The 16,244-nt window shown below is 42.0% G+C and overlaps 1 protein-coding gene across 2 annotated transcripts in view; it reads right to left on the bottom strand.

Moving 5' to 3' along the window:
• The window catches only part of GNPAT (glyceronephosphate O-acyltransferase), a 58,078-nt gene that overhangs the window by 7,870 nt on the left and 33,964 nt on the right, over positions 1 to 16,244 (bottom strand). For both annotated transcript variants that reach the window (XM_006874162.1, XM_006874163.1), the window contains 6 exons: positions 14,034 to 14,257; positions 9,819 to 10,061; positions 8,357 to 8,436; positions 3,875 to 4,015; positions 2,244 to 2,340; positions 2,070 to 2,163 (listed from right to left, as the gene is read on the bottom strand). In XM_006874162.1, coding sequence (XP_006874224.1) covers positions 2,070 to 2,163; positions 2,244 to 2,340; positions 3,875 to 4,015; positions 8,357 to 8,436; positions 9,819 to 10,061; positions 14,034 to 14,257 — 879 coding nt within the window. The remainder of the gene's footprint in view (positions 1 to 2,069; positions 2,164 to 2,243; positions 2,341 to 3,874; positions 4,016 to 8,356; positions 8,437 to 9,818; positions 10,062 to 14,033; positions 14,258 to 16,244) is intronic.

Below are 16,244 nucleotides of genomic sequence, written 5' to 3'. Positions count from 1 at the left end.
GATAGAGGCTGGCAACTTAGACATTGGGTATCTAAAATGGGGGGAAGGGGGCGATAAAAAGGCATGAAGTGACTGGGTTACAAGCTTTCAAGAGGGAGTTTAGTTTCAGAGTGTGCGGGGGAAGACAGAATCCCCACTGAATAGTGTTCATGTTTCTAGACGGGTCTGGTGAAAGGAGATGGGAATAACATTCTTATGATTCAACAGTGAGTAGTTGGTATCATGACTAATTGCGATTGTCACAACTGTAAAGGTAGAAGTTTTGTAAAAAAAAGTTTTGTAACAAAAAGTTTTGTGTAAAAAGGGAGTAGCAGTTAATCTTACAGTCCAGGATCAAAGGAAACTAGGACCATCAAGGGAGAAGAGCATGAGCAGAATGCAGGACCCTATCTAGAGAAGCAGCAACACCAGCGATGGAGGCAGAGATGAGGACATGGAGAGAGGGAGCAGCTGAGGACTCTAGACTCATGGGAAGAGAAAGGATGTGTGCTGGTGGCCAGGAGGAAGGCTTGTAGAATTTACCCTTTGGCTGTTTAGATGATTATATATTCCTGAGTGTTTTTGTGTACACCCCCCCCCCAACAAAACAAACAAACAATACCAGAGGGAATAGAAGCAAATAATGCTGAATGATGATGCATGGAGGGGACTGTAATCATTGCAATGAAATGTTGAGTGTAAAACTGATGTTCTCCCATGTCAACTATCACTCAATTCACAATAAAAACTTAAAAAAACAAAAAAAAGAAGTTAGGTGCCTTGAAGACCAATCGCTATGTATTCTGCATTTTGCTAATACTGCATCCAGTCCTTAATAATTGTGCTATAAGCCAAATCTACTCACACACACACACACGACATCCCATAGCTTTGCAAAAGTTAGCTTTATGTAACTTTACTTTTAGGAAAGACCTACATCAGTGCTTGCTTTTGCTAACAAAAAGAAACCTGAAGAGGATTTTCGCTTTGACTGCACTGTGTTTACTGCAGGGAGCCACTGATAGGCCATGGGTACCCCAGGCAGTTCGAGAAGCACCACCAAGCTCCACCCTTGAGACCTGTACCCTACGTCTCAGTACCAAGCCCTCCTGACCTGTGTAGTGCACATTGTATGACAGCATTATTTGAGGGCTTCTGTGTGATTGGGGTGGCTATTTTCTGGGTCTGGGAATGGTCAAAATTCCTTCCTATATAAATTAGTGACCATTGCTTCTTCACTTTATGCTATTTTGGATTATGAAAATGCTCATAAGAAGACTCTACTTTAGGATAGTGGGGATACTTATTTGTGTATATGCATATATAAATATTTTATGTGTGTGAGTATATGTATATGTGGTGTCCTGGTATGGCACTGTAGGATAAGCACTGAACTGTTAACCACAAAGTCGGTGGTTCAAACCCACCAACTACTCCTCAGAAACCCTATGCAGGGTTGCTGTGAGTCAGAACCAACTCAATGGCACTTATCAACCACGTAACATATGTACACATACACTTTATACTCTCAAAAAAACTTTCTTGTAATCATCTACAGAATTTCAATATTACTTTAAAACCAAGATACTGACTTAAAGTATGTATTTCCTTTGCTTCAATTTCATTTTTTTTCATTATCATATAAAATTCACACTGAGAAAATTCTAGACTGCCATCCATATTTTAATGCAGACAATGCATGCATTATTGGGTGTTTTTGGAAACTGCAGCCCCTTTGCAAGTTCATTTCCTGCGGAAGCTGCACCAAGACTTATTAGGGAATGGATCAACCCAGTACAATATAATGTTTCATTTCTACACCTCTGGGTTTTGTGCTCAGATGCTATGAGATGTACGGTCCCGTTAATGCCTATTGTTGTTGTTGTTAAGTACTGTGGAGTTGGTTCTGACTCATAGAGACCCTGCACAGGGTTTCCGAGGCTACATATCTTTACGGGAGCAGAAAGCATCATCTTTCTCCCGTGGAACAGCTGGTATTTTCGAACTGATCTAGAGGTTAGCAGCCCGATTCGTAACCACTACGCTACCAGAGCTCCTTAATACCCATAGGAGTCTTAGATTGTACTTACTCCTTCTTTTTCTCTACCACACCTAGTCTCACAAAAGCCGCTAAGGCATTTTTCTGCACATCGGAAGACAGTACATCATAACACTGAGAGCAACCTACAATAGAAGGGAGAGTTAATGGACGACATTTTGTTCTTGGTTACAGACATCACCACCACCAACCAAGGTGGCCTTACCGTGGTCGAGAAGCTCACTCGTGAATTTTCTAACTCCAGCTAAGTACTGCTTCTCGGAGAAGCAGTCTTCTTCCTTCAGGAGGTATCTGCAAATTACCTGGTTTGAAGAGGGAAGGTGAGAGAAGAGAAGGAGAAATCTAGAAAGCACATAAAATATGACAGCGAATAATTTCACACTCTCCTCTTTAAGAGAATGATGTATCCCATTAGACCCTCCAAGATTTGAACTGAGGAAAGACGAAGAATTTTTAGGAATTCTCTTTTGAGGTTACGTTACTTTTACAATTAGGAAAAAAGTCTGACATAGCATGTTATTGTTGTTAAGTGCTGTTGAGTTGGTTCTAACTCCCAGAGAACTGTATAGGGTTTCTGAGGAGCAGCACTGAGGAGTTTGAACTGCAGACTTGGGGTTAGCAGTCCAGTGCTTATCCTACAGTGCTACACCAGGTCTCTTTGAAACAGCATGTTGTTGTTGTTAGGTGCCATTGAGAAATTGATTAGTAGCGACCCGCTCTGATAAAATATAGCTTATGAGTTGCGCTGCTAACTTTAATGTCAGTAGTTAGAAACTACTAGCTGTTCTGTGGGAGAAAGATGAGGCTTTCTGTTCCCATAAAGATTTACAGCCTTGGAAACCCTATACAGTGTCGCTATGAGTTGGAACCAGCTCCACGGCACATTACCACCACCATAGGGTTACCAGGGAGTGGCTGGTGAGTTTGAACCACTGACCTTGTGGTCAGCAGTCTAGCGCTCACCCTACAGTGCCACACCAGGACTCCTGAACAAGCTTTGTTATCTAAAAACCTGACAAAGTGTTAGGCCCTAAATTAACTGAAGATCTCTACTGTAAAAAGATGCTAACAGGTGAGAATGGGTATTCATCAAGTGCCTACTAAAGGTCACACTTTGTACAGGGAGCTGACATGGGCGACTGCATTAGATCACAAGCAGCACTACTGTGCCGGGTCACCGTACCTGTTAGCAACAACCTGTGTTCACCTACTAGCTGAGGGTCATGGAACTGCCCCTGCCAAGTGTGCGCTGGACCTTCTGACCATTTCTATGTCCACTCCGTGCTTCTCTCTGAATCCCGGCACAATTCCTGGTGGGCATATTACCACCCACTCTCTAATCACTGCTAAGAGTGCTGCAAACGTTCAGATTCTTATATTTTACTTGTTCTGTTCCTTCTAACATTAACATTTAGCAATGTAAGTAAGTGATTTAAGGTATTTTCGAGTTCTACATTTGAGTGCCTCTTCTGTACAAAACTTGCTACCTTATAGTATATACACACACACATTATATAGTAGGCCAAACAACACACGCACGATGTGACTGGGACTATATGAGCACTGTGCTAAGGGTGGTTTCCAGCTATTATATTCATGAGTCAGGAATGGAGCAGGTCACACCCAAAAGATGAACTCACTGACTGTATTAACCAAAGAACACGTTCTGTATATACAATGAGTCTATAGTTCTACCGTTCACTTGGGGAAGACACGGGCCCTTTAAACCAGGAGTAAGTACAGGCTGGGAGGGTCCTTGTTATACCTGATGGGACGTGGGAGTGGGAGTGGGAGTGGGAAGAGAGATGAAGGAAATCGTACTGAATAGTTACGTACCTTATAACTTTCCACAAAAGGTTTGAAGAGTTCTATCAAAAATTCTAGTACAGTATTTCCTTTTTCTGTAACTAGGATTTCCTTTGTAGTCACCTGTATGGTCTCACTCTTACAGAGCAGGTAGCAGCCTTCTTCAAAGTCCTGGAAGTTGGGGAAGGAAAGCCATAACATACCCAGTGACTTGGGCGACTGGGGACAGCACCAACCTGAAGACAGGTAAGCACTTGCTTTAGAGCCACACAGCACCATCGGCTACACAGCCTACCCCGAATCCTTTGGCTTGGTAGGCACTAGCCAGAGAAGCAGGTGTTCTAACACTAACGATGTTGTTGTTGTTAAGTGCCGACGAGTCGGTTCCAATTCACATCAGCCCTGTATAGGGTTTCTGAGCAGCGGCTGGTGGGTCTGAACCACCAACCTTTTGGTCCAGTGCTTATCCTACAGCACCATACTAGAATTCCAATATTCAAAATGCTGAACTTCAAATACAGCAAACACAAAAAATTTATGAGTTTTAAAAATCACAACCTAAGGGATGTATTTTTGTTTATTTTACTGTCATATCCTTAAATTTAAATAGGAATTGCATATCCCAATTCCCAAAACGGCTTGGAAAAAGTCGTGATTTACTTGAAACAAAACAAACAAAAAAACTCAAGTTTTTACGACTGCAGTCACTACTCACCAAAGCAGGATGTAGAACATTATCTTTGTGGACTATGTTATGCCAACTGACCCTCCCATCTCCCCAGACCATGGTCCTCAGCCCCTAGGCCCAGACACTCCGTTCTTCAAGAAGTCTTCACAGCTTTGTCCCCTGGATGCTCTCCTATATGCAGGGCGATACTCACAGCATAGACAATTCCGTATCTAGAATGATCCTCTGTGAAACCCTGTGTATCTGTGGGTACAGTCCCATCCTCTCACCCACCCCTGCTCAGCCTGCATGGCCACGTATGCATCCACTTATAGACTGCTGCTAATCCAAGCTTGTGTCTAGAACAGTATTTACCTCGGTTGCCTTTAACTTTTGGTTCTCTTCTCAGTGTCTTCCTCACTTTCTGCTGACCTCCCTCTTATTATATATTGTCTTTCCTTTTACCCAACTTAGTATGTTTACCCTCCCATCACTGGTAACCATCTAACCATCAAACAATGTTTCCTTCTGTGTGTAAACCCTTCTGTGACTTTTTACAATAGTGGTCTCACACAGTATTTGCCTTTTTGCAATTGACTTACTCAGCATAATGTCCTCCAGTTCTTCCATGTTGTAAGGTGTTTTTCAGACTCATCATTATTCTTTCAAGGTTGTATGTACATAGCCACATAACTTACATTTTTAAAAAAAGAGTTTTGAATGATTTTATCAACTTTCATAAGAAGAATACAAGAAGGCAACTCTGCACTGGGCATAAGGGCTACAGGGTCAGATGTTTGAGATGAACTCCTCAGAAGCTTGTAAACAGGATGAGTGTGAAACAGAGCTTTGGCCAAAAATGTGGTCTTGAGAAATGCTAGGTGTAAGTTATATTTACATATTTAATTACAATTTCTTTCTTACTTTTCTTTTTTAAGTTTTTATTGTGAATCAGGTGAAGGTTTACAGAATGGATGAGTTTTCCACTCAACAATTCCCACACATTTTGTTTCCTGTCACTGATGGTAATTCCCACAGTTAACATCACTGTCCCTCTTCCTCCTTGTGGTCTGCATTTTGTGGGTAAATGCTGTCCTCTTGATCTCATATGGTTGGTGATTACAATGCTACTGTTCACCTCCAGGGGTCCTGGTATGGTGCCCTAGGATAAGCACTTGCAAGGTGGGTTTGAACACGATCTGCAGTTCAAACCCACCAGCTGCTCCTCATAAACCCTAAACAGGGTCACTATGAGTTGGAATAGACTCGAGGGCACTTAACAACAACAACTGTTTGCCTTATAGATCTCTCAATGGTTTGGCTGAAAAATGAGGCAGAATGTCAAGTTAGTTTTGTAAGTCAGTAAACAATGTCTGTAGACACTATTTAAGATGGGAAATCTCAAGGAGAGCACTTCAAACCTATGCTATTAGTAACAAACCAGGAATTAGAGATAAGAGCGGAACACAAAACAAATCCCACATTATCGGTTGATTCAACAGGTACGTGATGTCCCTTACTAGAAGAGACCCAGGACCAAGAGTCGGGAAATCTGGGCTCTAATTCCAGCCGTGTACATAACTGGTTGTGATCTTGCACATGAAAATCTACACCCTGCCACTCCATTTCCCTTTTCTTTTGGGACAGCTTGGTTCTGCTTGAGGGTACTATTTTCATGGGAAAGCTGGGTTTCTTGCATTCCCTCTACACTCCTTCCCTCTTTTCACCACCACAGCAGACTGCCTTCTTGTCTATTCCACCGAGAGCGGAGCTGGAAGAAATGCTCTCCAGCATCCATCTTCAGGCCTCTCACTTTATCTGCACTTTCAATTTCAACACTGCCAGTTTCCTTCAAGAATCTGCTTCATCCAATACTCCCTTTCTCTTTTGTCTCCAGAGATTTCTTGTTCTCTAACAACAAGAAGACACCTTTCAATAATTTCCTCTTGTGAAGCACATCTGCTTTTTCTCCGGACACTCATTTTGAACTCTCCACTGCTATTTGACTTCTACTACCACCAATGCCCTGAAACAAGTTTCTGTTTAAATGCACAATAGCTTAATTGCCAGATACAGTATTTTCTCCATTTTTATCCTCCTTAACCTTTCTGCAACATCTGGTACTGTTAAGTACCTTCACTGTTGCAACCAACTCGTCTCCCTGTGCTTCAACACAAGACTACAGCTTTCTCACCTTGCCATCATTTTTGGTGGTGGCTCTTCTGCCATCAATCCCTCAGGTGCCCTTTGCACTCTCCTCTCCTCTCTCTCCATCAATATACACTCCTTCCCTGGTCCAGCTAATCAGTTTTCACAGTGTTATCATAAATTGCTTCCTCTTCCTCACACTTCTCCTATATTCTATTAATATCAACTCCTGGGAACTAGACCTTCTCAGTCTCTCAGATTCCCTCTTCTCCACTGTGTCTACCCTTAATTTTATGCCTGATTGATTATAAGATCTCTGCATTGGGTGGTCTGCCTTAAGGCACTCACCCTGCCCCCAGTCTAATCCCATACACTATGTTCTCTTTAAAAATACAGGCCTGATTGCAGAATGTGCCCTTTGGTTGTTTAAAAGATTGTATATTACTGAGTGTTTTTGTGTACATCTCCAAACAAAACAACAACAACAAAAAACAGAGGGAATAGAAGTAAATACTTTTGAATGATGATGCACAGAGAAGAATGAAATGATGAGTGTAAAACCGATGTTCTCCCATGTAAGCTATCACTCAGTTCACAACCAAAACTTAAAACAAAAACAAAAAGTGCTACTCTGACACACACATAGGGTCTCCATGAGTTGGAATCAACTTGACAGCAACTTATATGGTTTGGGTTGTTAATATTCTAGACCATATTCTGTTTGTACAATACTGACCAAACCATATGAAGCCTGGTCTCATGGAGCATGAAGTCTAGTGGGAAAAATGGGCATTTCTCAATGACATATAAACATATATTTAAAAACAATTTTGATTCCAGAATCAAAATAAAACTGGAACAGCTCTTCCTCAAGTTAAAATACTTTCATAACGCTCTCAAACAAGTGTATTGGAACCAGTGCAATTTCTACTGAAATCTCTCAATCGGTCAGAGACATTCCATTTAGAATATAGTGAAAAGCATTAAAAAATTATTTTTGACTGAATTGTACAATTTGATTAAACTCCTGGCTTTGGTCCCTTTCTTCTGACAAATAAACTATCTAGGCATGTGACTATAAATGAAAAAAGTTATTATCTGCTCAGTGTCATCAAGAATTTTAAGTAGAATGTGTTATAAAAACAAAAATACAGGCCTGATAATGCCACTCTTAATTCTGGAAACCCCAAACCCTGTGTTCCACCCCACTCCCTATGGACAGGACCAACAACCCCAGCGTGTCCTATCATCACCCTACAGACCGACACTCCAGTTCCGGAAGCCTGCCTACTCATCAGTAGACACGCTAGCAGCCAAGACTCCCACACTCGGCTTTCACAGGCGCCTGCCTGGCGGGTTCACTGGCAAGTTGTTAACAGAAAAAAATTGTGTGCTGATTAAAAAATTTTTTTTATTTTTTAACTGAACCGACTCCATAGCACATAGCAACAACAACCACCACCACAACAAAATAGAATAGATCTCTTTACAGAGGCCCCTGTCACCACAAAATCACTACCAAATTAAACTTGACCAAGTACCAAGCTAGGCGTGTGCTGAATTGTGAGTGTCCAAGTTTCTCCTAAGCTCCGCCCCACTCAGCCTTGAAGAAAGGGGGAGCACACTGCCCAAGACCTGCCTGTGAATCCGTGCCCACCCCTTCCAGAACTCATGTTGCAAACATATGAACTCTTTACCTTTAATGCGTTTCCTGGAAGGAAGATGAACTCATCTGAAAAAACATCACGTAGGAAGCAAAAGCAACTGTAGACATCCTCTGGAAATAAATTTGTTAAATAAATTACAGTACAGATTTTTAAACCTTCAGGGGCTACCAAGAAAGTCATGATATTTCTTGGTATTTCAAAGATTCATTTTTTATTCTTATTAATAAAAAGGAAACTATAGCCAATCTAAATTTTATCTATAGAACTAACTATAGCCTCGTCTAGTTTTAACGGCTGAATCTAAATGGTAGCCAGTCCCTGAATCCTCTAGTCAGTCAGTCTGCTCAGGAGCAAGGCATCATCGTCTGAGAAGCCAGGCACTTTCCTCTAACACAAAGGTTCCCTGGCAAAGAAAGGAACTGGCTTCTTACTTTCCTTCTCTATTCCCATTCCTTGACACTTGTCACTCCACCTTCAGCACTGAAGCATGCAAGTCCACAATGACAGACAGCACTGTTCTACTGTCCAGACACATAGGCTGGCCTTACCCAGGACCAGCGGGGGCAGCACTTCTGCTGACACAAGCTATGGACTTGCCCAGATACTGAGCACTGCCTACAACCCCACGCCGCTCACTACTGTCTAAAAGTCCATTCATGAACCTCTTAGGTATTCATAAATTCCAGTTTAAGAAACCTTGATTAGAATAAAATTTGAGATTTGAGTTTTCTATGTCTGGAACCAACACACCTTAATCTCTCTGGGTGTCAGAGTTACCAGTTTTTATCTGAAAAATGAGCAATGGAGCACAGGCCTAAAGTTCCTTCCAAGGTCTGTATTCAAGGCCAGTGCTTCTCAGCTCTGAGCCTTTGAAACAGCAGAGCAGCTTTGGAAACAAAACAAAACATGTCTGACGCATACCTCAGATCGCAAATCAGCATCTTTGGGTGTGGGGTTTGCTTTCTCAGTAACCCTAATGTGTAGCCTGGGTAGCCTGGGCTACAGGCTCCTTATTTTCAAGAAGTGTGCTTTACTCACATGCATACCACTCCCTGCAACTAGGATGCTGCTGTGCAGAATGAACATACATACACCTTTCGACTGCTGACATCCCCACCCCCACTGCCTTAATCATATCAGGGCACTGTTATATAAAAAGAATATCAGACTAGGAAATGAAGAACTATGGTCTAGTCCCAGATCCTTCCTTGAGAAATTATGCACTTGAAAGGCCTAATTTTTCTTATTTATAAAAGAAGAAGCTTGGATTAGATGACTTTTTATGTCTCTTCCAGATTGTGAATTGTAAGCAGATGGCCATGGTTTTAAAGAAACCCACACAGTCTCCTAAGAACTAAAGGCTCCAGTCCACACTGCCATGCACATTGCATGTAAGCAGCTAAGCCTTCAAAAGGATTCACATGCGGGTGCCTACATTAAACTGAAGGTCCAGGCTTCTTCCAAAGTTCAAGACCACATTCCTCCAAGTTACCTTTCCTGAACCCAGGTGTCATCTGCAGGGCTACAGCTACTAAGGACGGACGGACAAAAATGTTGAGCAACTGGTTTCTGTAAGCGGAGCATGTCAGGAGAGTGATGTGCTGGAAAAGAAGTCCGCTGACCACTTCTGATGCGCCCGAGTCTACTTTAAGAGTCACCGTGTCTTTGACAAGGCTGGCGATGTTGGAATGCAGAAGAAGGCAGGACTGGATAACTTCTTCAGCAGGTTCGTTATCTGCACACAGAGACAACTCAGTCAGGCAGATGGCAGAGAGGAGTCACTGCTAGCATCTTAGGCCCTGTCTGTATTCACTCCGCTAACTTAAAAGGCATTCACTGTCTGGTACCAGGGAGTGATACTAGGCTCTACCAGTAGAGGCAATGACAGCGTATGTGAGGGAGACTTTAAAGTACTATTTCATAAATCAAATCTCTCTCTAAGGACACATGACATATTTTCTTATCCACCCTCAAATCTGTCAGCCATTCTAAAATGCATACCAATTCCACTTTAAAATCAACACTTCTCTTTCTACCTCAGTAAATGTTGTTGTTTGTTGTTAAGTGCCACTGACTTGATTTCGACTCCCAGCGACCCTGTATAGGATTTCCAAGGAGTGGCTTGTGAGTTTGAACTGCCGACCTTGCAGTTCAAACCAACTTTGCAGTCCAGTGCATTTTGGTTTGAACTGCAAGTCCCAGCGGCACACGAGGACTCCACTTCAGGACCTAAGAGTATTTACAGCTTTTTCGTAATGAAAACAAAAATCACATTTATGTGAATTTAGCAAAACTTAGGCCAAGTCCATGATTAGTGTATGACTACCATAAATAACACATGGAGATATAGTATGGTTTTTGCCAACTGTGCCCTTTCCCCAAGGTATTTGCATAAGCAGGCCATGCTAATTGTTTTATGTTGTTGTTAAGTGCAGTGGAGTTGGTTTTGACTCACAGCAACCCTGGAGAGGGTTTCCGAAGACCAGCTGGTGGCTTTGAACCGCGGACCTTGGAGTTAGCAGCTCAATGCTTATCCTACACTGCCATGTCAGCAATATGTATAATATAATATTGTACTTATAAACATAGATTAGGGAAGGCAAAAAAAAAAGATGCACATGTATGCCTTCTTTGTATAAAAATACAGTAAATATTTAACAGTATTTCTCCCTCTCTCTCTCTCACACACACACAAACACACACACACACACACACACACTAACCCGTTGTCATCAAGCCAATTTCTATTCACAATGACCCTACAGGACAGCGTGGAACTGCTCCAGAGGGCTGGCAAGGCTGCAAATCTTTACAGAAGCAGACTGTCACATCTTCCTCCTGTGGAGTCACTGATGGGTTCAAACCACGAACCTCTGGGCGCCACCAAGACTCCTTACAGAAAGTCTACGGAGACCAATACAACTCTGCAGGTAGCACAGAGGGTGACTCAAAGGGGAACCTTTCTAGCACCAGGCTTCAGTGAGCACAGAGGGACGCCAAGATGTGCCCCCTCAGTGGGGAGGACTAAAGCAGCAGACCTCTGAGTCTGGTAAATTGTTAGCAGACACTGTCCTGACCTGTCAAAGAGTTCAAGTTTCAGAAGCTTAAGGAAGTGGTTGGTGATGATTTTTAGTCAACTGAAGGAGCTTGCTTCAAGAAGTTTGTGGAAACCTTCTGGATCTTTCAGTTCAAGTTTTCCACAAACTCTTTGAAGCTCGCTGGCATTCTACAAGAAGAAAACCAGAGATCATTAAAAAAGGCAGCAAAGAAAGAAAGCCCAAAACGGATGTGAGAAGAGACTCTGAAACTTGCTCTTGAAGGTTACAACAGCTAATGCTAACGGAAGTGAAGGGGCAAACAGAAAATTTCGAAGGATGGTTGGAAATGGCAAAATAAGGACTTAATGAAATGTGCAAACACCTGGAGTTTGTAAACCAAAAGGGAAGAACATGCTCAGTATTTCTTGAGCTGAAACAACTGAAGAAAAAATTACAAGTTACGATACTGAAGGATTCTCTGGGCGATACTGAATGACACAGGAAACATCAAAAGAAGATGGAAAAAATATATAGTCACTGTACCAAACACTGGTTGATGTTCAACCATTTCAGAAGGTAGCATATGCGAAAGAACAGATGAAGAAAGAAGTCCAGGTTGCTATGAAGACACCGGTGATAAAGTTCCAGGAATTGAGAGCAATTAATTACTAATTAAGATATTTCAACAAGCAGATACAATGCTAAGAAAGCACTCACTCATCTAGAAATTCAAATTTGGAAGATGTCTACCTGGTCAACTGACTGATCCATATTTGTGCCCATTCCAAAGAACACTGATCTAACAGAATATAGAAATTATAGAAGAGCAGTTAACAAAAATCTTGCTACAGATCATTTAAAAACACTTGCAGCACTACATCAAGCAGGAAATACTGGAGATTCAATCCAGATTCAGACAAGGACATAGAATAAGGGATATCACTGATGTCAGATAGATCTTGGCTGAAAGCAGAGAATACCAGCAAGATGTTTACTTGTGTTTTATTAACTATGTAAAGACATTCAACTGTGTGCATCATAATAAATTAAGGATACCATTGTGAAGACTGGAAATACCAAAACACTTCGTGGTGTTCTCTACATAGAGCAAGACGCGGTCATTAAAACAGAGCAAGGGACACTGTGTGGTCTATAAGCAGGAACGGTAAAGTCAGGGTTCTATGCTTTCACCATACTTCTTCAATCTGTATGCTGAGCAATAATCTGAGAAGCTGGGCTATATGAAGAAGAACATGGCATCAGGACTGGAGGAAGATTCACTAACAACCTGCGATATGTAGACGTCACACCATGTTTGCTGAAAGTGTATAGGACTTGAAATACTTACTGATGAAGTTCAATATGAATTACATCTCAACATAAAGAAAACAAAAGTCCTCACTAGACCAATAAGCAACATGATGGTTAAAAGATTGAAGTTGTTAACGGTTTCATTTGACTTTGATCAATGTTCATGGAAGCAGCAGTCAATAAATCAAAAGGGTATAGAGCACTGGGTAAATTTGCTACAAAAGATCTCTTTCAAGTGTTAAAAAAGCAAAGCTGTCACTGTGAGTACTAAGGTGCACCTGATCTAAGTCATGGTTTTTTCAATCATATCCTATGTACGTGACAGCTGAACAATGAATCAGGGAGACTGAAGAACACCTGCTACCTTTCACTCATGGTGTGTGATGAATATTGGCTATACGCTGTCTGAAGGACTGCCTGCAGAATGAACAAATCTATGTTGGAAGGAGTACGGCCAGAATGCTCCTTAGAAACAAAGATGGTGAGACTTTCTCTCATATACTCTTGACAGGTTATCAGGAGGGACCAAACGACCCCCAGTGGGCTGGACTGACAGTGTCTGCAGCAATGGGCTCAAGCATAGCAGTGACCGAGAGGACTACGCAGCTCTGAGCTGTTTGTTCTGCTGCACACAGATAGGGCCACTGTGCACTGACCTGACAGCACGTAACAACCACATTGTTATCTACATCCCAGACTCCCAGCACAGTATTCACGGATCTTTTCACCAAGTAGTTATTATCAGAGAACTGTATAAAGTTCTGCAGGACCAGCCTTTTAATCCTTGGTAGGGGTGGTGGTGTGCTGTGGGCTCGGTTCCGACTCATGACAACCCTGTATAGAGGTTCCAAAGCTGTAAATCTTTACAGGAGCAGAAAGCCTCATCTTTCTCTCGCGGAACTGCTGGTGGTTTCAAACTACTGACCGTGAGATTAGCAGCCTGACTTGCAACCACTACACTACCAGAGCTCTTTACAATCCAGTGAAGCAAATCTTTTCAAAGTTGCAAACATACGAGTACATAAAGAGAGGCAGGAGTGGAGGGAAGAACATGCGTAACGCAGATGATTCATGTATTTAGTCTCAGTTCTATTAGACACAAGGGATGATATTCCAATCCTCGAGCTATGTGAAATCCAGTAGGGGCAAAGGTCACATAATAAGTTATCCCCAAATTATCAACACAGTCATGTGCAATGTCCTATAGTGACAAAAAGAGACTGATTAGGTTTTCTTTCTCTTTCTCAGCAATGCTTTGCTCAAAATCTGATATTGTTTTTGCGTGTCTAAATGACAACTTTTCTAAATTATGAAACATAAAAAAACAAGTATCCATTACGTGTATCACACATATATACCAGGCCAGGTGAGAAATCCTCCAAATGCCTGTGTTAAACCTTTCAGCCACAAGGTCTTTGCAACCAATGCATCAAAGTTCATGGATGGCAGATTCTGGAGCAAAACAGCAACTGTTAGGGCCCATGGGCTCAGAACCATGTTTTCAATTTGCAGAAGCTGCATTTTGTAGGCAACTTCAGTGACAAAGGCATGCATATTCTCCGACTGTTTCTGAGGTATATATCTAAAAGAAAGAATACAAAACAGTAAGTTAGCTCTGCTACCTAGAAAACTGTGACTGGAGTGGGGAGCAGGAGAAGATAGCCCAGCCGCTCTCACGTCACATGATTTCCTACAGTGTAAACAGTCCATCCTTCTCCAGGGTACGCTCTTGAGACGTGATTAAAAAAATAATAATAATAATAAATGACAAGAGAGTTACTAACCCTGTCAGCCACCCCCTCCACCAATCATCTTTGTTGATGATTGTTTCTGTCAGTAACCACTTTATCTTAAACTGTTTATGTCTGCAACACATAAAGTGCACATGACAAAATCCCACACAGATGAATGCACGCAGGGACAACTGCTAACCCTAACCGGGGGTCCTGGTGTGGCTCTGTAGGATAAAGCACTGGATTGCTTTATCCAAGGGGCAGCAGCTGTTGAGTGTGCGGTTCAAACTCAGCAGCTGCTCCTTGGAAACCGTACACAGAGCTGCTGTGAGTCAGAACCAAGTCGACAGCACTTCACAAGCACAAGAAGAGCCCTAAGTATTCTATGTGCCTTTCATGTGCGCGTCTTCTGGTTACCAACATCCACGGTCATTATGTAATCTGTTATGTTCAATAGTCCATGGATTCACAGTACTGATGGGTCCTACTGATAAAGCCTGACTGTTAGATGGTTGTCTTCTGGAAAGTGTAAGAGCACCTGCCAAGTGTTCCCACACTCCACACCCACAAACTTCTTTGCACATGGACCCTGAAACCTTCCATCAGAGATACTGGGAACCTGCAGAGAGCTGATTGGAGCAGGACTATGTACTTGACCTAAAATTAGCCAGATGACAAGGTAGCTTAATGTGAAAGCTTCAGCCAGGATGAGAGCCCTATACTAGGTAGGAACTGGACAGCTCAGTTTGAGAACTCCAAAGAGGAAACCTATGATAACTAAAAGCAAACACCTACTTCCGAGATGACTATTAAAACTGCTATCGAGACACCGCGGCTGCTAGGGAACTGAGAGCTACACTCAACTTCTGAATGATGCTGTAGTCCTGTGAGGCCTGGACAGGCCTGTAACAGGCTCTGGCTCATTTACTCCCAATGACTATTTCTCTACATTATGAGAACAAATGTGCATCTACAGCCTGCACGCTGAAAGAACATGATCCATTTGTTATTGCCAAGTGTCGTCGAGTTGGTTTTGACTCATAGCGACTCCGTACAGAGTTTCTGAGGAGCAGCTGGTGAATTTGAATGCTGACCTTGCAGTTCAAACTGACCTTGAGGTTCAGCACATTATCCTATAGCACCACCCCAGAACTTCCTAATACATTTACTTGCCCATAAAACTCTCAACTTCTTGGGAACAGGGACTTACTCTTATTCATTATTTTTATTACTCATTATTCTAATTCAGTACTTTTCATGATCAAAGATAATACCAAGTACATCCTGGGGCTAGTTGATCAATGCCTAGGCCTCCTGGTATGGTGCTGTATGGTCAGCATTGGAATCTGAACCACAAGGTCAAGAGTTCAAACTCACCAGCAACTCTTTGGAAACCCTATACAGGGTCGCTGTAAGTCGGAACCAATTTGATGGCACTTAACAACAAGGCTTATAGAGACAATGGTTTAAAATGAATTTTACGACTTTTAAGTTAGTAGGGAGCTGGTTCCCTGAGAATGAGCACTGTTTGACTTTGCACATTTAATATATACAGTGTGGCGGTGGTAGTGAGTTGGCCCAGGATCGGACATTGTTTCGTTCTGCTGTGCATGGTGTCGCTATGAGTCGGTTCTGACTCGATGGCACCTGACAACAACAACAACAATCCTTTTTTGGGCAAACATAATTCTTCTTTAATTGAGGATTTCCACTGAGAAAATAAAATAATACAGCTTCCAAAATAATATGCTGCGTGACTTCAAATAAACCAAGTTTCAACCTTAGAAATAATCAACTCAGGTATCACAATTCAAACTTAAGATTTTAATCCTTATT

Source organism: Chrysochloris asiatica, unplaced genomic scaffold (genome assembly GCF_000296735.1).
Source record: "Chrysochloris asiatica unplaced genomic scaffold, ChrAsi1.0 scaffold00265, whole genome shotgun sequence".
Lineage (NCBI taxonomy): Eukaryota > Metazoa > Chordata > Mammalia > Afrosoricida > Chrysochloridae > Chrysochloris > Chrysochloris asiatica.
The sequence above is the reverse complement of the archived record's forward strand: the minus strand, read 5'-3'. Positions and strand labels throughout refer to the sequence as shown.